This window comes from Aythya fuligula, chromosome 4 (genome assembly GCF_009819795.1).
Source record: "Aythya fuligula isolate bAytFul2 chromosome 4, bAytFul2.pri, whole genome shotgun sequence".
Lineage (NCBI taxonomy): Eukaryota > Metazoa > Chordata > Aves > Anseriformes > Anatidae > Aythya > Aythya fuligula.
Genome location: NC_045562.1, coordinates 16,382,669 through 16,404,382, shown reverse-complemented (window position 1 = coordinate 16,404,382; position 21,714 = coordinate 16,382,669). Strand labels below are relative to the sequence as shown.

The 21,714-nt window shown below is 44.8% G+C and overlaps 1 protein-coding gene across 5 annotated transcripts in view; it reads right to left on the bottom strand.

Annotated features, from left to right (window-relative positions):
* SLC20A2 (solute carrier family 20 member 2) overlaps positions 1–17,356 on the bottom strand; it is a 37,458-nt gene extending 20,102 nt beyond the window's left edge. For 2 of the 5 annotated variants that reach the window (XM_032186382.1, XM_032186379.1), the window contains exons 1-7: positions 17,255–17,356; positions 10,475–11,025; positions 6,166–6,306; positions 4,845–4,930; positions 3,110–3,206; positions 1,042–1,158; positions 148–351 (exon numbers count right to left, since the gene is read on the bottom strand). In XM_032186382.1, coding sequence (XP_032042273.1) covers positions 148–351; positions 1,042–1,158; positions 3,110–3,206; positions 4,845–4,930; positions 6,166–6,306; positions 10,475–10,763 — 934 coding nt within the window. In that variant the 5' untranslated portion in view covers positions 10,764–11,025; positions 17,255–17,356. Of the gene's footprint in view, positions 1–147; positions 352–1,041; positions 1,159–3,109; positions 3,207–4,844; positions 4,931–6,165; positions 6,307–10,474; positions 11,026–17,087; positions 17,153–17,254 lie in introns of those variants that run through there. The other 3 variants (XM_032186381.1, XM_032186383.1, XM_032186380.1) reach the window with 2 other exon arrangements.
* Positions 17,357–21,714: the final 4,358 nt, after the last annotated feature.

Genomic DNA, 21,714 nt, shown 5'->3' with positions numbered 1-21,714 from the left:
ACCTGTAAATAAGAATATTTCTCAACAAGTGGATTAGAGCTGGAAATTCCAAACACCAACTCACCATTTACTACAGACCTACTTGCTGCAAGAAACCCTATCAAAACAAGGGGAAGATAAACCCTCTGTGTTGTCTTAGTTTCTTACCATATGGTACACGTGGATGGTTTCCATTCGCAATAGTATCTGATGCCCCGGCAGCTTCTGTTGCTGAGCCAGTAAGGGGAATTGAGCTCTCATCAGATGTTTTGGCACCAGGAAGCTCTTTAAAGACTGGTGTTTCTTCATCTTGAATTTTATCAAGACTTTCATCTGATATCCTTGACAGTGCAGCATCTTTCTTTAACCGGCCTAAGGAAACAACAGGACTGTAATTTTAAACCCAACCTCTCTGTCTCACTGCTTATGTTTCCAGTGTTTGCATCAGTGGCATAGATCCATGTGGATACAATAGCTTGGCTTTGTTTCATACACATTTTTTATTTATTTCTAACACTTAACTTCACTAAATTCATCTGAGAAAATGCTAGAGCATCCCATAACTTCACTGACATAGGTGCCTGAAGTAAAACACCAAGCTACTCATTTATTAATTAAATCTGAAAAATTTCTCTGCGTTTTTAACCCCGTGTTTGCTGAAAATAGCAAAGCAAACAAGCAAAACACTGCTAGTCTAAAAGCTGCAATCAGTTCAGCTTACTGTAAAGTTTAAGAAGTCACTTGAAGATAATCGTTCTGCCAGGTTTCTCTGTTCAACATTTCTTTAACAAAATATAAAACAGATTATATTCCAGGATTTATTTTCCTGTTTCTGCAAGACTGTGGAAGATGTAAGCACTGCAATGGATTGCCTAAAGAGGTTTTGAATTTCTTCCACTGCAGGTTTTTAGGAGCAGGTTACACAAACACATGAGGAACAGCTTCAGCACACCCTGCCTGTGGGTGGGGACTGAATTAGATGACCTCTCAAGGGCACTTCAGTTCCAAAATGAAATGTTCCACCATTCGACATCACCCGCGTTTCATCACACAGCTACTTACTTTCTATTTTTCTCTTCATCCAGGGACACACAAAAATCCAAACTAAGACAGCAAATACTAAGGATACGCCGATTGATATCAGAGCAATGGCCCACATTGGCAATATCAGTCCTAGTACTGTGAAGACACAAATAAAACCCAAACAAACTGTGAATTAGCATCACTTAGTTATCTCAAGCAATGGAAAAGCAGTCACACAGAAGACCATGTTCACCATCTACTCAAACCCAACATGAATGAGCTGCTCGTTTTTAACATATATGTTAGAAACAGCAAGTAGTCAAAAGGCCCAGGCCTCCAGGTCTCTGTGACCCCACTGTAACCTCATTTCCAAAACATCCACACCAGGGCTGCTAAAACAAGTTTGTCAGGACTGTATATACTAATGCATGTTAAACTGCGTTGCCCATTAGGGTAAGTATTTTCCTGACCTTTGCTCTGGTCAATAAATCCTGCTGCTTAGCTTAATCTGAGCCATTATCTGCTTATGATAATAGCTTAATGTAGCACTTCAGAGCTGAGGTTTCAGCCCTGCTATGCACAACCGTGCAACTTGTGCTCCTCTAAGCATTGCCTGTCTTCTGTTCACCCAGCACATTTCCTTGCTCTTGTTCAATTAAATAGTGTGATCAGTCCCTAGATGAAGAAAGAGTTTGGACTCTGACTTTTCAGACCTGCTTGTGTGTGCCTATCTTGAAATCCATGTGGTTGATTCATACTTGTTTGTAAACGTTGCCTGAACAGAAGCCTTGGAAGGTAAACATATATTGTAAACATATATTTCCTGTGTATCAGAGACCCACCTTCTCATTCACGCTCTTTAGAGACTGCTAAGCTGAAACAAAAGGGACATTAAGATTCTTATTTCTTTTATTTTGCTTAATGAGTCACTGCAGACTGCCTGACCTACTTCTGCAGTACAATTAGTCAGGAAATGTTGGTTATACAGCTGATTTACTGTGAAACATCTTGGATACCTAACCAACGAGGATATTGACTTAAGAAAAAATCACAGCTGAGTTATGCTTCCTTTAAAGAGGGATCTTTGCAAGCTCTTCATTCATTTCAGTGATGTTATGCTATCAAGCAGAGTCCACAGAATGCATTTTTTTAGTTTGTCAGGTTTTAGAGAAAATGGATTTCTATTCAAAAAAGGTCTCTTTCTAAACCTATTTTTTAATTCAGGAGTCTCCCTTCACTTGCATGATCATTCATGGCTCTGGGCAATAATCTCATCTAAAGATAACATTAAATGACCAGACTCTTCAATAAGGTAGTTGAGAGCATTGAACATCTTTTATTTTTCTGAACTCTCTTACTGCAAGTGTATGTTTAAACACATGCTGCTTAAATAAAGTAAAACACACAAATATAAATATATAAATGGAAGTATAAGTATATAAATGCACATAAAAGTATACAAATGTGCAAAAATATAAATACAAATAAAGTTAGAGTCACAAAAATGATGCATCATTTCCTTCTACTTAGTCGCAATGAAAAAACACAGCACCCAAGAGAGAAGATGCATTAAATGCAGAAACAAGCTTGGGGCTTCTTATCATTGAAGGGAAATAAAGAAGTAAATTTAGTTAATAGGAGCTGTGCCAGATTTGCCAGAACAGTGACTCTGTTGATTTCAGTGGAGTTACAGCATTAGATGTAGTGCATACAGCCTCGCTGACCGCTCTGTACCTTCCCTCCTTTCTGTATGTATCTGCAATACCATTGAGAGAAAAAATGCAGCTATTTAAATTCAGATACATGAAGCCAAACTGGGAGCTCAGTATTTCCCTTTTCCTCTAAAGAGGAATTTTTTCCTAGCTGTGCCTTGCCCCCCTAAACAGAGTGATCAAGAGGGAGTAACAAAAACTCATGCATGAATGGAAGCACATGCAAATAAATGGCTTACTCTTGCCCTCATTAACTCCTAACAAAGAAAAGAGCTGTGCAGCACTCACAGCTATGTGACAGCATGCAGGTGGAGCATCGTTACACAAAACTAACATGACACAGTGGCTGCAGGAAGCCTCCCTGCTACGCCTCCCACGGCAGACAGCTCACTCACCTGGTGCCCCTGTGTACATGATGGAAAACACATTAATAGCGATGGTAGCAGCATAGAACACTGGAAGTGCACGGAGACCATTGGGCACGGGGTCTTCCTGCAGAGAAACCAGGAAAAAAAGGGAAACATTAGCTGGGTTTTCCACCAGATTAGTGTCAGCATGAGCCAACGTGAGGAAAACACGTGCTCCCAAGCCAGTGCCAGGCAGGTGAAACCTTCAGAACAATGCTGAGGGAAGGATGTTGACCCGTGTGGTTACACCTGAACCCCCAACGCTGGTCTTGGCCAGCGCCAGCAGTCTGGGGAAGCTCAACACTGGTCATGGGCACCATGGGTTATAGCTTCAAGTCTGCTGCAGACCTGCTGGCTTTAATTCTCACACCTGGGGGAGGAAAGCTTCTTCCTCTGAGTGTTTTCCTTCACAGGGGTCTGTTCTGGTTGCCACATCGAGCATTTTACCTGAAGCTAGCACATGGCTGTGCCTTGCTGTCCGGCGCAGAGCTCAGAGGTGGGCACAGGAGGCAGGCGGCCACCATGGCCTCGTGCCTCTGCTGCTTACAAGCTGACGGCGCAGCGGAAATGCACCATGCAAAGCGTGGAAAAAGCCTTTGTGAAGAGAGAGCTTTGGCCCTTTGACAGGCTCCGTGTGGTTGGGAAGAGCCTGGCGAAACCAAGGGCTGGTTAGTCAGGTTTTGTTTCTTGCTGCCACGAGCAACAAAAGGCAGTGGAGAGTAGGGTGCAGTGGCCTCACGCCACCCTATGCAGGGGCATGCGTACAAGGGCACATTTGTGTGATTCTGATAATCAATTTCCTAAGCTGTTAGGTTTTGAATGTAATAGAGGAACTTTTTTCCCTAGAATATCTCGTCCTTCATGCAGCTTGAGTCATTTTAAATTCAAAGCTGTGTCCGTTCAGACTTATCATCTGCTTCTATCACTGACATTTATTTACATCAGAACTAAAGAACGATGAAGCTGGGGTTACAGGTGGTGTTATTTATAGCAAAAGAATTAATTCCTCATCTATTTAAGTTCCCTGTATAACCACTAACATAGTGTCCCTTATTTTAGGTCCTTGTCATGTGTCGTACCCCCCATTTTAGCACGCTGAATGGTGCGAGAGAAATAGAAAGAGCAAATAAAAGTACTCTGATTTCCAGCCCTTGCAGGGTGGCAAGCAAATCATCATCTACACTGGAGACAGACAGACTGATGCTACCTCAAAGTTGCCACTTCTGACTGAGGTCACTAAAACCCGATAATTTAAATTTCTTGAGAATCTAGGAATACACAGATGCCTGTCTTCTAATATCTCATGCACTAGAAAACCAAAGCTTAGAATTTCTGTGAAATATTAATGAGAGTATCTCCCAGTGAGGAGTATTCTTTTTAAATAACAGTTTGAATTGCTATCATGAGGCTAAGTCAAGGCCAAGAACTTTGTGCTAATAAACCAGCATCTCAGTGTATCATCTTTCAATGAAACATAATCTACGGTATCAATTAGCTTCTGATGCACTTGCATAGCACTTTCTAAACCTCAAATATGTGTTTTGTTACTTACTCTGAGCTTTTAGAGCAAATACAGTTCCAACAGCTAGACAAAAAATGACAGGTCTCCTATCCAAAAAGCAAGCCACAGACTTTCAACCCTGTGGAAATGCCAGCACTCAAATGACAGGCTAGAACACAGTCTTCGTAACAAGCGTTCATTAGAACGGTGAGATTCATTTACCTTCTTTAAAATGAAGAATCTAATCAGCACAAAGAGTATTCCAGACATCAAGCCAGACAGCAGTGGGGAAATAAACCAAGAGGCAACTGTGTTGAAAAAAAAAAAAAAAAAAAGAAAGAAAAGAACATGAAATATATAACATACTTGCATAATAGTTAAGCAGCTAGTGGTCAGTGAGCAATGTGTTCAGAATGGTTCTTGTACTGCACATCTGGAAAGAATATTCCAGATATTTACTTATAACTGGTGCAGCTCAATTACCACTGACACTCATGAAAGCTAAAGTAATGCTTGGCACTATTAGAAACGTCAGCCAAAACATTTCCAGATAATTGTGCAAGTTTAGTTATCAAATTAATCAGGAAAATTTCTTCCTGGCTGATGCAGAGCGGGCCAAGAGAACCCCTGTCATTTCCTAATCACCATGACTCTGAGTGGTGCAAGCAAGTGGGAATAATCTTACCCTGTGAGCAGCAGGATGCCGTGCTGCTCACAGGGTAAAAGTCTTGATTTCCAAAATGCCACAGAAGCATCCACTGCAGTGAACAATGTGCATAAATTTTTTTGCGGGCAAGATTTGCAAGTGTTCAGGACTGATTTAACTGAAGTGGGTGGCAAAACTCCCACTGATTTCAATAAAACGGGATTAGGGCAGCGCTCTGGAAATCTTACCCAGAGTGATTTACTGTTTGTGACACAGTTAACAGATTGATTCTGCTGTCATCTCAGGCTTGCTACAAACTTTATTTTACTTTTGACAGATTTAAAAGAAAAAAACGCCTTACTCTAGCTTCTCTAAAGCTCAACTCTATTTCCATGCCTTCAACCCCAAGTGCTTTTAATGCAGGGTTTAGGCTGCGTCTTGGGTTACAAGGCTTACAAAACAATACAGAAACCTCCCTCACATCCCCGCTTGGCGATGCTGACCGTGGGAGGCTGTGATTTAAGCATGTGCTGCGCGCCCAGCATTCGCCTCCCTGGTGCTGGTGGGTGGAGAAACATGACGGTGGGCACTCACATGATGGCTAGCGTCGCTCAGAGTGAGAGTGAGGTGGTATGAGCTGCCACAAAAAGAATTGCAAGAGGAGTGTCACCTTGAAGCACGTCTGGGAGGCACCATGTCTCCTCTTCAACTTACTGCTGGGGAAGCACAACTTGTGTTTTACCCCTTTCGTGGCTAAAATGCAAGTGCTGCAGCCCTTAGGTAGAAAATAACTTAAGAAGGGAGTGCTACCAGCACAGGGCACATTTCTGAGAAAGCTTCTGCAGTCAGCGCACGCTGTTTGACAAACCCTGCCGCATTAAAGGAAATGGCAATTACCAATCTTGACAAGCTGCATCCACTGGACTCCCTGTGTGCCAATTGCGACGAGGGAAAAGCCAATTGTAGCACCTACGATGCAATGGGTCCCCGATATTGGGAGTTTCAAGAAAGATGCGATCAGCTGCCAAACAGCAGAACCTAGAAAGTGAAGGAGGGGGGAAAAAAACACCAGCTGTAAACAACAATAGTAACAGTAGTGTCACACAGAAAATTCTTAGCCATGTACCCACGTTCTTTTACGAGCGCTGCCTACGCTCCACATGCACAATGGAGATCTCCCAAAGAGAGTTTTGTTCCTGCTCCGTCTCTAAAAGCAGACACTGTGACAGTCTAATAGCAGCTTTGAACACTCCATCTCCTTTGCAATTTTTTTTATTACTAAAGCACTTAACGCTGCACAACGGGTCTGCTCTTTTTTGAAGGCTTTCACTATTTTTCCCTACTTAGCCCATCAGACTGAATATGCAAACAGCTCCTGGTTTCAAGCTTAGAAAGCTCATTAAGCTTAGAAAACCTCATTCCTGGGAGATGAACCTGGAAGCCTCCAAGAGATCAGTGTCAGGAGAAGTGTCACAGTTTCACCGACACACTGCCCATGCTCCTGAATTCAGATGCTACCAGGAAAGGGCTCAAATCCCGGCCCAGGGAGTATTTGCGCCTCTTCTCAGTGGTACACGGCCACTGTCCAGAGTCCTCTGCAGGACAAACAGACTGAGGAGGGTGAGAGGATGCTCTCACCACCTTCATTTGCAGCACCGGACAACTCAGGCTGTGGAAAAAAAAAAAGAACCCTAGCATCACAGAGCAGGCCTTGTATTTTCAGTAGTTGGGTCAGACAGACGGCTGCTGGATGCCCAGCTCCATGCCTCAACCCAGTTTCACACTGAAGCACTGAATGTCCTAGAAGGACTCAAGTTCCCTGCTCCTCTCGTGTGAGGAGATGAAAATCATTTTGGTGGAGACTCGGGTTTTCTGTTGATCTCGCCCAATAGTAGAGGACTCTTACTATCTCTTCTTGATCTTGAGACTTCATGGTCTTGAGAGGAAATCTTTGTGTGCAATCAAGCTGCAGTGAAAGATCCTGTAATTTCAGGCTCGTGCCACCAGTGCCAACAGACCTGCAGCAGACATGGGTGACAAAGCCAGGCCACTGAACACACGCTCTCACTCAAATCCCAGCCTCCATCCTCAGCCCTACCAGGAGAGGATGGCTTGAAGCTCTTGAAACGGAGCCTGGTTACATACCAGGGTACAAAAGCACTGAAAAAGAGCTGCAGTGAAGTTTTACAGCTCCACAACACAGGCATCAAGAAGAGAGAGAACAAGGAGCCAGTTCCTGATGCCTCCTGAGCCTGCCCAATGTCCCTTGTGCAAGGAACTGAGCAATACCGCAGGGGAGGCATGGCAAGGGAGCAGCACTGGCAAGAGAGGCTGGTGAAGACAGATGGGAAGATAAAGAGAAATGAAGAGAAGAATGCTAGGTATACCTATAAAAAAGATTCAGAGGCTGCTTTGTCACTTCAGACAAGCTGTTGTAAGGTCAGCTTTCCCCCTTACAAATACCAAACTGCTCAGCCTCGCCAGACCAACTTGCTGGCATCGTATGCAGCTAGGTTTGGAAGTCAACCAGTTTGTAAAACTGCCCTCTCCTGGGGCACTGTCCCAAAACAACTGGTACTCCTATCGCTATCGGAAATTCTAGATCAAACAAGGAGCACCTGCTCTTTAATTTTTTGGCCTCTCTTCCCCTACGCTAAAATAAAAATAAGCACACTTCGAAACCTTTGACATGAACTTAAGAGACCAGCAAGTGGAAGTGAGGTGAAAGGGAAAACACGTGGTAGCATCTGTAAAGAGCCAAGTGAACAGATAGATGTCAGCCACAAATAGGTAATTACAGAAAAATCCTTTTTAAAAAAAAAAAGAAGGAAAATGCATCCAAGTTACAAAGTGCAAATGTGTGGTGTTTTGTTTTTTTTTTTTTTTTCTGGGGGGAAAAGAGGGAGCATGGAGCTATTTCTTACTTAATCAGCTTCATCTAGAACACAAACAGAAGGGAAAGTGGTGGAGGACTCAGATGGTCTGAGGAAGACAAGGTGCGGTCTAAAGAAGTTTAAGTGAGAAAAAAAATACATAAATTAAGCCAGAGGAGAACTTTCCTCTGGGGCTGGAAATACCCAAAGCCAGGCACCTGAACTATCAACACCAGGCCTCAAGTCATCTGTGGTGTAAAATGTATGCTCACAAGCTCTGCAAAGCCAGCCCAGGAGCCAGAAGGCTCGCTAGAGTTTGTCCTGGCCCCTGACACAAATACTCCAGCACAGCAGCACCTTAAAAGCAAGAGTCCCCAACCTCCCAGCGCCCAACAAACCGTTCGGTAGGTCTCATTACAAAATGCTAAGCTGCAAAATGTGGGCACAGGCTATGTCATCCCCAGACCATCCCGTTGCTCCCTGCTTCCTTCTCTCTTACAGGAGGTGTTTGCCCTGAAAATCACCTCCTGCTGTTTGCTGCAAGCATCAGAAGATCTTCCAGCAACATCTGGAAAGAGGACACTGCGGCTGGAGGTCCCTTCCAGACTCACTGAAGCTTCATCAAAATTCAGAAGCTAACTCATGGAAACATGATCACGATGCGTGAGAGAAAAGGGGGGGAGAAATGCAGAGGGAAAAGACAACGAGGAAAAGAAAACACACAGGAAGGCCCAGAGAAAACACAACAAAAACATCCAGAGAAAAGCTGGCAGTGGATTTGAGGGGAAAAAAACGGAACCTGCAGTTTGTAACTTGTGCTTAATTCAGAGATTTAAAATGTGGAATTTATTCCTAATGCCCTTACTGGAGGGAGGGAATGCAACTGGTCATGAAGTTCACACAGCCTTATGTAAATACACATGCAAATAAGTTGTTTTCTTTGAGCTTCTGGCCAGCTGCCGCCACGGGGGGGATGAGGGACGTAAAACTTTGCCCTGATGGGTTCAGGACATCGTGAGGAGATACAGGAAAGGGAAAGGACCCTTCCTCCTCAGGGGATCGCAGGTGCTATAGAGGCGGTGATGGTCAGAAGAGGCAGGGCACTTACGTTTCTGCAGGCATGCACCAGTTGGAAGTGACGGAGCTATCCCAAGAAGCACAGAGACACACCACCCATCCCACAGCTCAAGGGACAGACCAGCAGCCTGCAGCTGGCCCCGTGAGACGTCAAGGAAGGGGAGCACAGGGGGAGCCCAGGGGTGCTGATGCTGCTTGGAGCCACCTGCCCTGCGTGAGGAGCCTTCGGGGAGCAGCCGCGGTACCGGCAGCGACCTCCCCTCTCGGCTGGGGAAGGGAGAGGGGAGAGAGCTTCTTCCCTCTCACGCAGACAAAACCACCTCAGACTAGCCCAGAAACCGGCGCTCAAAGCCCATCTTGATCCATTAATGGAGAAAATAAAGAAATGAAGAAACGGGAAAGTAACCATGAGCAGCATGGACCCACCGATTTTGCCCACAGGCTCTGCCTGAGGACTTTGGGGAGAGCGTTTGCTGCTCCCCGCACCCTGCCCTTTAAAAGCAGGTCTGCTATTGATCCTTATGGGAGCTCTCCAAATGCTCACAAAGCCCCTTGCACATAAACAAAGGAGAAATACCAAGGCTTAATGTTACTTACCTCAGAATATGCCATTTGTTCTAAACGAGATTAATTTAACTGCAAACAAAGGTGCACAGAGTGGACACGGAGGTACACAGAACTGCTGCTGGCTTGAGTCAGACAAAGCAAAAATACCTTAAATGTGTGACTGTCTGCCCGTACTTCTCCTTTAAGTTTTGTCAGGGCCCAGGATTAAGCATATGATTAATTGCAATCACTCAGTTAGACAACCAGTTTAAGCAAATACATTTGATTTCAGTATTTTTTTTTAAAACTATTTAAATAATTCCTTTTAGGACTTATTCATTGCAAACTGCTATTTCTGCAGGATCTTCTGTACCGTCGTAAAAAGGGTATGCTGACATATTTTCCATTTACAATAAAAACCTCCAAAATTATTTTTTTCAGTACCCTAGGAATATACATATATATGATACATTGCATTAAACATTTTTTTTTCTATTAGTTAAATGGCTGAACAGCTGGAAAATATAACTAATTAGAAGTGCTTTAAAAAAAACAGGAGCCTAAAAGGGGAATACAGGCCCCTGTATTTGCACAAAACCAGACAGGCACGTCCACAAGATGGGAAGATTTAAAGTTAATTAAAATATTCACAGTGAGCAGGATGACAAACACACAGTGAATTTTACTTGGAACAGGAAAGCATTACTTACCAACCATGGCACTAACTTCTCCTGCCATCAGCAGCGGCTCGGAGCCGTTGTACAGGTTAACATCGATTATACCTTTCCGGATCGTTTCTCCTACTTTTGCTCCCAGCAACACTGAACCAGTGGTTTCAAAAACTGAAGCCAAAATGCAAGCCTGGCGCAAAGTCACTACACCAGATCCCACAGCAGTTCCGAAAGAATTGGCAACATCATTTGCACCGACCGAAAATGCTAAAATAAAAGCAATGATAAAACCCACAATGACCATCCACAGGTAATCATCCATTGCCATCTTTCCCCACAGCGTAGATCAGTTTCCCCTTTGCAAATAGTTAATAGTCAAGGCTGGAGGGCACCGTAACGGATTTGGAAAGCAGATTTCTTGTAAACAATGAGTTCTCTCTGGAAAGTGCTGGGTAGTGTTAGAATGTGAAGAAACTGCTAACTGCCGATTTTCACACTACTATAAATACTGTTCATTTGCCTGCTCTCGGTCAGCAGTGAAGCACATTCCATATTTTGCTCCCAAACTGGTACAGCAGCGATGACTTGTCCTGCAAAAGAAAGAAAGAGAAGAATTAAAAAAAAAAAAAAAAGGAGTTCTTGGCGGAGCCCGTCTCAGTGCGTGTTTTCAGTAGTAAACAGATATTTTAACCCACTAACGGTACCCTCCTTCAGCACGTGACTGTTCTAAATCATAAAGCAATTCAGAAAGGTTAAAATTAGGTCACCTCCAAAGCAACTCACTTCCTGCAGTATCACTGCCTGAGAAAATGTTTTGGTCACTTTGAAAGGATTCAGCCAGGTTGGGGTTTTGTTTGCGTCGCATTCACCAGGCAGTGCGATTAGCCCCCTTTCTAAGAGGAGGATTCATTTCGGCTCTTTGCACCAAGCGAGCATAGAGGATGCAGGACATACAGGCTGCACTATGCAGCCTGACTCCCAGCCCCTGTACATTGCTGTTGTGTTTTGCCAGCTGTAGCCAGCAATGCACCCCCTTGAAAAACGATTTTATCTAGATGTCTGTCTACAGAAAACACTCTGAAGAGCATTAATATTCATATATCGCTGTTATTACATTCCAGGCAGCAAGAATACAATTCTCTTACAGCTTTACAGTCACTGAAACAGCACAATGATCATAATATATAGGTCTATAGGCATACATGGTTATAAGTCTAGAAAAAAAGTGAATAAAAAGTTAAATCATAGAATGCTTTGGGTTGGAAGGGGTCTTAAAGTTTAAGCTTTCAGCTCTTTCCTATAGATAGTTACCAATTACTACTAACAGGCACATTATACTCAAACCATTTTTATACATATCTTCTAATATTTTTTGATGGTTTAATTTTTACAATGTCCTCTGGAGCTATGTCTTAATTAGTCTTTAATTAGTTTAATCTGAAAGATGAGAGAGATCTTTAAACCAAAAATGCAGAGAGAGAAAAGGGCTTTAAAATATAAAAGCTTGACCAAACAAAAGTGCATATCTCGATCTCTAGGTCGACAAGAGCCATTAAGTATATTTATATAAAACAAATTAAAAAAAAAAAATCCCTTTTCCATGATGCTATCACCTACCTCTCTTTCACTGCTAAGAAACAGAGGCAGTTAGAAACGAGATATACCATTTTCAAGAGTGTGTCAGGAAAAAAAAAAAAAAACAACACACTATTTCCTAGACTCAGCTCAGCCAGACGGCATGAATCCTGCACATAGTTGTCTCCCCCAAGCTCTTTATCTTTATGTAGGCTGTCATGGACACAAAGCATCACTGAACCCGAGCCGGATCCTGCTAAATGGAGCGACCAAGGCTGCTAGAGGCTGGAAGAGCTGCCCCAAACACCCCCGGCTGACACAAATGCATCTGCCTCGTCCACGGGCTGCTGCTCTTCCCCTAGCAGCCACCACGAAGCTACCTCGTGCCACCTTCTGTCTTCCCACCCGCTCTGTTTGGCTCCAGAAAAGTGCCGTTTGGGAGGTGGCGAGGGGGCAAAGGGACATCCAGCAGCAAATTCCCAACATCATAAGAAGCATTTCAGGAGACCTGGGGGACATCAGATGAAAAACACCAAACCCAGCACGTATGCCAGTCTCTCCTCAGCCTCATTCAACATAAACCCATCACCCACAGCTCAAACCAGGTGGAATTTCTTTTGATGACCCCAATGCAGTGTAGGTCTGTGGTGGGAAGGAACAAGGGTCTCTGAAGAGGACGTCCAAAACCTTGGACATAATGATGAAATGCAGAAAATTAAGAGAATTTGCATATTCCTGGATCCTTGAGAACAACCAAGTGGAAAACTTGCATTGATATTAAGTAATTGTTCCCTGGATAACCCAAAAGCTCACGTCAAGGACTGACATTTTCTCCAAACGTACATGTCGAGCATAAAAGATTACCCTCCTTTCCCCAGACTCCAAAGAGGCTGAGCAATTGTTGCTCCAGTCATTTCCAGATATGGAGCAGACATCAACCCCTGAACAACTTGCACTCTAAAATAACATCTTGGAAGGTCTTAACTGCTGAAAACATTTGTGTAAGGATTTTTATACTATGAGATAACATGAGAAAACGAAGCCCCGATGCATTTTTCATGTTTGAAGACTTGTTGCCCTTGTATAATTCATGAGTGCTCAGCCCCGTGAGTGGGAAAGGACTGGAGAGAGACAGAGAAAGGCTAACAATATTTGGAAGAAGTAATTCTAGTTTGTGCTTGCCTGCCTGTGAAGGAAGCCAAAACTTGGACGCCAATGCCTGCCCCATACCCCTTGAGCCTTTCCCAACCATCCTAGCTCAGTGCACGGTGAGAGCCTTGTTACGTAGGTTGCTTCAGATGTAACCACAACAGAAAATGTGATTACTCAAGATAAGGTGTTGATGAAGCAGTGGCTTGAGTGTTTCAGACTTTGGCCCCGTGTTTTCAGGTGATTGGGAAGGATGTCAATAGCCCAGCAGTACAAGGACTGACTCCCTGCTGCCTGGGCTGGGGACCATTGCTTTGAAGTTCTCTGCAAGAGTGTGAGTGTGCAAGCCTGAGGAAAGAGAAGCATTTTGCCTTACTCTGTTAAATTCATTCATTAAAAAAACTCTATTTATGTATGTCGTGTTGTCTCCAGGAGATAGTGTTGGACCAGGCTCCTTCCTTGGTGATGGAGATTCATGACCAAATTTCTTACCCTTGGATTTGCACAGCAACTTGTTCAGGTTACCCTCTGTGCCTCAGTTTCCTCTCCAGAAACTGGGCAAACCTGCCTGAAATCCACACACGCTGCAGTTACGAGAGCCCTGTTTCCTTCAGGCCTGCAGGAGGCAAGCAAACCCTTTCTCCCAGCAGGGATGTCCTCTCCTCCACCTACTGACCAAGCTATTGATGTGCTGCAGTGACCTGATCCCTTGGACGAGGGAAGGCACAGGGGCTGTGACACTCCCCACCACAGCAGAGCTCACAAGATAGGGTTTGTCCGACCCATCTCTCTCCTCCAGCTTCCCGAAGAAGCCGCCAAGCCACAAGGCTGCCCTTACCAGCCTCCCTGAGGGAAGAAACGGAGACGGGAAGCGTGCAGGCATGGTCACGGGGGCAGAAGGAGCTCCTAAAACTCCTCTCGAAGGCCAAAGAGTCTCCCAAAGTGTGCTGGCAGGGCTCTTGGCACAGGGCTCGGAGAGGCAGCTGCCCGATCTCCCTCCTTGACAGGGGGTACAGGGAGGGAAGGATGCCTGCGGCACAGAGCCACCGCTCCTGTCACATTATGCAAGGTGACAGTTCAGCACTAGGAGGCCCAAGGAGGCCCTCTGCCAAAGACTCCACTCGTTTGCACCAGGGGCAGGACACGGCAGCACCTTGTCTTGAACACGACCAAAATCGAAGTGAAAAGAGGAAAGGGAATCAGCACATTTGGGAACGAGCAGGCGGGCAGCACTCGAGTGGCTAGGTGTTACTACTTTCCCCCTAAGCAGATGTTAAACATTCAAAGAAACAGGGGAAAAAATAAAAAAAGGACGCATCTGCTCTGCTGTGAAAGTTTTCAGAAATGCAAAATATCCTGCAAAGTAGGCCAGTGACTAAATACAGACTAAATCTTGTAGCGTGCTTCTTTCTGGAGCCCAAAATACATCTGGCATGCTCGGGCACGCTGAGCTATGCTCCTCATCACCTAATCTCACCCGCGAGCCTGCGGTATTTCATGCTGCCACTGGGACGAAAAAGAAACGGGGAAAAAAACGTCATGCAGGGGTGACTGACAGATCACCGGCTCTTTGCACGAGAGCTGCAAGTCCGTAGCCTGTCGTATTCGCCTCACACCTCATCGACATGCATCTGCGAGTGCCAAATGTGGTGAAGGTGCAAGGAAATCCTCCGCCTCACCTGCAGGGCCGGCTGTGCTCCCCCTCTGGATGCCAGGCCTCGGGGGAAGCGCTGCACCTACTGGGAGCTATGTTGGCATTAAAGGGGGGCTTTTGAGCTCACATGGTTTTCTTAGGATCGATAACTGGCGTGGCGTACTCAGCTGGGTTGTGGGTTGAAGCTTTGGGCTCGGGAAGTGGATGTGGAAACTGAGAGAACTCACACCTCGGTGAGGAAAACCTGATTTTTGGCAATTCTAGGCACGTTCCCGTGTCTCCCTGGCAGACGATCCAGACACCCCCCGTGACTTCAGTTTGCTCCTAGCTGCACATCTTCTCAGGGCTGTGCCGAGACGAGGTGCTACCCCTTCCTTCCCTGGGGGAGAGAGCAGAGCAGCAAGCAGGTGAGGAGCACCTCGGCTCATCCCAAGCGACAAGCAAGTCCGCAGGAAAGCGCCAGGAACCAGGAGATCATCTTAGGACATGTTTATATATGGGCATCCACCAAGGGAGCTATTCCGGAAACTATTCACAGCACACTTCTAAGCACAGGCAAGATTTTTAGTGAACAATTGACGTGAAATCGGAAAGATAATGCTGTCAGCTCTTATTTCGTAGCCAGCTTGCTGCTGAAGAACCACCTAACAACAGTGACGAACGATTAAATAAGAGCTCAGGACTAAGTTCAAAGTCTGAGGAAGCAATCTAAGTGCATTACCCACCGGCAATCCAACAGGGTGACAGAGAGGGAGCAAACAGAGACCTGATAAGCGCCCTTTACTCTTCTCTCTGCTGAAAACCAGGGAGGAATCCTCTGCATTCACGCACAACATGAAAACACACAGAAGTCCTGCTGCAAGCAACCCTGCACCTCTCCAAAGAGCCCCACGCTGGAGTTTAAAACTTCATCCTGCTGCAGACAGGACAGGGATTCAGCGAGTTTCCATTTTCAACCATTGGTTTTTTTGTTTTTTTGTTGTTTTTTTTTCGCTGTTGTTGCCCAAGTATGAGCAAAAAATCAAAAGGCAGCAGCTAATTTGGCATTTCTAAAGATAACTATTACAACTACTCCACTTCGCATTATGACAAGAGGTATGGGGGAGGACGATCTCCTCTCCCCTGCAGTGCTGAAGGCAGCAGACATTTCCTTACCGACAGCCACATTTAATTCGCACCGACAGGACCTTCACTTCCAGTTACCGGTGGCTGAAAAGTCTGTCTCAAATGCTTACCACACTGGAGCTTCCGCGAGGTTATTCCACACCTCCCAAATTTTTGTACGCCGTGCTTTACAGCAAACCCATTTGCCAGGCTTCCCACCTATGCATATAGGCACAGGGATCTCCTAAATTCATACCAGCTCTGGCACTGCAGCCTGTTGGTACTAAATACAGCGCTGCACAGAAATCAGACCTGGTTCATAAGCAGAGCTCCTGGCACAGTTTGCAGAAATAGTTCTTATCTTTCCTAGTTTCTGCTTGGGCCATAAGGTTCACAAAGTATCTGCTTGAAGCTACTAATATTACATCTGCGATACGAAAGGTGGTACAATTCAAGCGGTTCAAGATGAAGAACATCCCTATATGGCTCTAAATTACATGCACAGGGCTTGTCACACGGCCAAGCGTGATGCAAGTTTAATACTCCAGGACACAAAAAGCACCCTCGACTTACTTTAAAAAATTAATTACCGCATACGCAGAAGCAGTTTTTGTATCAATCAGTTCCTATTTTAACACGGCCGTGATGTGTTTGTGCATACTTGGCACTAGACCCGACATGGAAACAGCTCTGAAGTTCGCAGCTTTCCAGCGGCTCCTATCAAGTTTAACACTGCAGAGAGCGACTGTCACCTTCAGCTCCCGAAACTTGCAGGGGATGCTTCATTTTCCAAGTCCCTATCAACCTCTGTTAACACCGCTGAAAGGTCAAAAATGCAGATAAAATACTTAGGGGGAAATCACGCTGCCAAAAACTTTCACTAAAAGCACAGACAGCAGTCATGCTAAAGCAGCAATTCTACAAACCAGCAAAGCGAGCTAGGTAAAGTATCAACAAGTACTTGTTGTTCATCTGCTGATAAATATCTTTTTCTCTAACTAAAGTACAGCTTTATCCTTCAGTGACTGAACAAAGTCCTTCTAAAATGCAAATGTTTTTTATGATTTCTAGGATCCATTCAGAAAAAATAAAAATAAAAACAAGTGCTTGTGGCTATCAAAAACACATTTATATACAAGAAAGCCAAGCACAGACATCTTCACAACTCACCCAGAATCTAAAAGTTGTTTCAAGAGAAACAGGAGCTCAGATCTGCCAGCAGCTTGCCTTCCTGAGTGCAAATAGAGGCTGAAGTCTAAAATAGATAGCCTATCGCTCAGCACAGCCACATCTGAGCATGCAAACTTCCAGAGGGTATAAGGAGTGCTGCGACTTACACGGGCAGTCCTCAGGTCAAACTCTCGCTGGCACAGGGGAGCCCACAAGACAACACCGAGAAGCATCCGCGTGAGTCCAGAGCCGCATGCGGGAGGTGGAAATCTGCCTCCTCTTAAGCAAGGAATTCTGCTGGGGGTGGGCACTGATAAAACACAACACTGCGTCACGGCTGCTCTTGTTAGGCAAACCAATCCAAGGAAGCTCATATTAAAAGCAACAAAATGCTCTCTCTCTGTCTCTCTCTCTCTCTTTTTTTTTTTTTCTCCCCCCTTTCCCCAAGCACAGGCATAGACGAGCTCTCATTTTTTTACCACGAGCAGCAACCACTGGGTGTTTTGGCATGATCAGGTGAGCTCTGAGAAGCACAATCTCTCCTCTTTGCAAGCACACCAAACGTACAATTAATTCAAACAAAGCGCATTTAGCAGTAAGGTATGCACATCCGATCTGGGAAAGATGTTGCATGCTCGTTACTTTACCCTTGTCAGTAGAGGTCTCACAGGCTACGCAGACTGCAGAAAATTGAAGATATGCACAAGTTTGGGCTGGAGTGATGCCTAAGCAAGCAACTTCACTTACAGAAGTTCAACCTAAATTGGCCAATCAAAATTCCTTGAACCACTTTCTTTTGAGCGGGAAGCATTTTTTTGTGTGTGTCAAGGCAAAATTAATGTTTGTCTAAAAGCACCTACATTAAATATGTGCTTTAATACTGAAGGATACAATTAAAGCTTTTTATTCAGCTAAAATAGATTTAAATCAAAACTGCATTGTCATGGTTTTAAAATCTGGTATATATACTTACTGGAGCAGGTTTCTGATGGCTTTTCATATTTAACATTTTTCCTGAAACTTTTAGGTTTTAGTACATTCCAAGCCACTCAAAGCCATGGCACCGAATTCAAATATAAGCTTATATCACTAAATTTGCAGTGTTCTCCACATTTCAGAAAAAATCAAATCATTGATTTAAACTTGTAAACACGCACTTGTAAACCTATTTTTCCAGTATGAATAAAGTCATAATATTACTTAACAAAGAGGTAAAGGATTTCTAAACTGGTTAAGCTCAGATGCAGGTCACATTCAAGGATAATTTGTTAAATCTGAAAAGTCGTTTTATTTGTTAAGAAAACTCGCCTGGATTAGTAAACCTACATCATCTTCTACTGAGAATTAGGGCAAAACTCCAGCTAGAAATCTCTAATGCAGAAATGACATTAAGAATCCCCAATTTAAAATAAATAAATAAATAATTAAAAGAATGATGAATATCAGGCCATGATTCTTTCTAAGAAATGCTGACTGTTTACCAAAGGTCACCAATGGCCACAAAATAGAGCCCAGGAAGTTCCGCACCAACACGTTCTTCTCGATGAGGGTGACAGAGCACTGGGACAGGCCGTCCAAGGGAGGTTGTGGAGTCTCCTTCTCTGGAGATATTCAAGGCCCGTCTAGACGCCTACCTGGGCAACCTGCTCTGGCAGGGGGTTGGACCCAATGATCTCTGGAAGTCCCTTCCAACCCCAACGATTCTGTGAACACCTGCCTGCTATTAAGTTTGCCCTACAGTGGATAACTTTGTGCAAAGCTCAATCTCCGAAGCCTGGCTGTAGGCTCTCCGCTTGTTGTTCTGTAGCAGCTGGTGAACAGGCTCAGCAGATTTAGGAAAGTGAGAGAGGCTGGTGCTCTGGCACTGGTTTTCCCTTGTTCACAACAGGGAAATGTTCACATGTTGATAATGAGTAGATTCACCTTCCCCTGCAGGTCTAACCACATCCTATTTTTTAACAAGCAGTGCCAATCAATTCAAGTGAGAGCAAACCTCATTGTAAACATGAAGTCAGCCTGTATTTATAGGTCTGGATTCCAGGGTTTTAAGGAAGTGAATAAACAAACACGGAGCACTTATTTAACTTCATGAAAGAACTCAAAATATTATTTCACATTCTGTTTATAGCCGACATGCTGTTGATGTCTGGCTTGGTAAAGCTTGAATGTGAACGTTCAGAAGCTCTGGACCCACCCTAGCTCTCCTTAAACTACCGCTCACCCAGCACAGAGCATCTAGAAGCATGCAGATACAGGTAGAGAGGCTTTCCAGAGGGTAATCCATCCTTGGCTGGGCTATTTCATCTCCTGCACAACCCAGAAGCTGCCAGCCCACTCTGTGGGAACCATCTCGGACCCGAGTGGCCAACAAAGTGGAACCATTTGGGTGCCGCTTCCCACGAGCCAGCCCGACCACAGCAGTGGTTTCTTCTTGACCTAAACTTCAGAGCAGAAGCAAAGGATATAATAAGCAGAAAAGGAAAAAAAAAAAAAAATTTTTCAAGTTTTTGTTCTGCTAAATCAGCACTGTGGACCTCAGGCACGGGAAAAGTCAACCCAAGATCGGTTGACCGCTAAAAAAAGTTACAATTTGGGATACCACTAAAGAAACAGGGAAAGGAAAATTTATACGACCACAAAATGAATGAGGAGGATTGGCTTTTGGCAATGGTGGCACCAGTTTGGTTCCCAACAAAACAAATATTTGTAGAAATGATAAATATTATATGTTACAATCTCAATCAGATATTATAATTTCTGTTCAATTGTAATTTACTCTGCAAAGTCTACAATTGAGAGATGCCTGTTTGATTCAACAAATCCAGTGTAGGCAGATTTACATTCTGCTTTAAATAAAGTAATAGGACATGCTGATTAAAGTAATCAATTTTAAAAACCCTTTGTTTTGCCTTTCCCCATCAGCTATTTCCTGAAAGATGCCCAGCTTCTCATTCATCAGTAGCCACTAAATGAACATTAATTTGCAACTTCAGGCCACTGTTCTATCGAATGAAACTGGCTTTTTTTTTGCCATTCAGACGGGAAGGCTACATATTTAAGCGATCATAGATATTTTATATGGCCTGAGCAGAAAATAATGGGGGTCGACTGTGATTTTCTAGCATGACAAACTGTAAGAATTGGACTCTGAATACCTGTGAACTGTGTTTGGTCAGAAACAGAAGTGTAATAACAACATCCAAAAGCTGGACAACATTGTTCTACTTACACTCTGCCGACTGAAATAAGGTTACAGACCAGCACCGGGAGCTTTTGGGGTGTCTTTTGCATACCTACTGACACTCTGCAATGGGGAGCCACATGCAGTTGGAGCCAGGGACTTCTGGTTTCCTTGTGTTTGTGACCCTGGCCCTCCTGGGAACCAGCATCTCCTCTTGGTCTACAAAGCCAGAAGAGCAAATGGATGGCCACAAAGGAGAAGTGAAGGTGGGTGGCTCTGAACGTCTCTTCGGCAGATATCAGACCTAGAGACACTCCTGAGCAAAGCCACAAGCACTGCTCAAGCTGGAACGAGCCTGTTCTGATCAACACCTGCACATCTGCTTTTGCACGTTGGGTGGCAAGCTCCAACACATTGCTATCTCTTGGGATAATTTCCAAACAGAAAGAGTCGTCTCTGTATTTCACCATGAGGTAAACAATCTCAGGTACCATCTGGAAAGCCTGATATTGTAGATATAAAAATTAAAAAGCTGCTGGCCATCAGGGATGGACTGACACCTCCACCCTGAAGAAGCAAAAAATTGGGGTGGGCTTTCTCATGGCTCTGAACTCTGCCACACTGTCCCACAAACCTTTTCTTCCAGCAGGCCCTTGGGCTCCCAGAGTGGACAGGCCACCCCAAGGAGGAGACATCTGTTACCACGGGGCAGGGTGAGCTTGCTGTACTTACATGAATGCGCAAGGAGCCACTCTTCGTCTTTTGAGTGAGCGAGCCCTGGGAAAATGGAAAGGAGGAAGCCACAGCTGGAACTGCTGGAGGCCAGGCCTGGCACAGAAGAAGACAGAGGCTCCGGATGCTGCGTGGGCTGGGGAGCAAGGCTGTCTCCAGCCCCTGCCACAGCACAAGCCTGAGCTGAGCCAGGAGGAGTTCAAAGGCAGCAAACCCATTCTGGAGAAGCAAGGCTTTGGCCAACACTGATTCAAGCACTGCCCCCGTTCATGCCGGGAACAGGACTTGTGTTGGCCCAGCTCTGGCTGATTCACCAGGGCCTGGGCTTCCTACGTGCATGCTGAGCACCAGGGAATGGGTGATCCACTGCTCGGAGTCTCCCTGGGCTTTACCAGCCACCTCCCCTCCCCAGCCCCGTCCCTGAAGTATCCAACGTGGGCAAGGTGCTCCCAAACGCCCTGGCTGCTGCTGACAACTCCAGCAGCGTTATTCTGAGCTAACGACGGAGCTTCGCTGACTGGATGCAGAGCACAACTGCCTCCGAAATACTCGTGGCAATTTGGAAACCCAGTCAGCGTTTTGCAAATTCAGAGTTTTGTGCAGATCCCCTTGGTATAAAGCCAGAATGAAGTTGCCAGAAATCAACAATGGGAATTTTCAGATAAAGGAAACGTGACACCTCGAGCCCCAAACTGCCTGCCGATCTCATTTCGT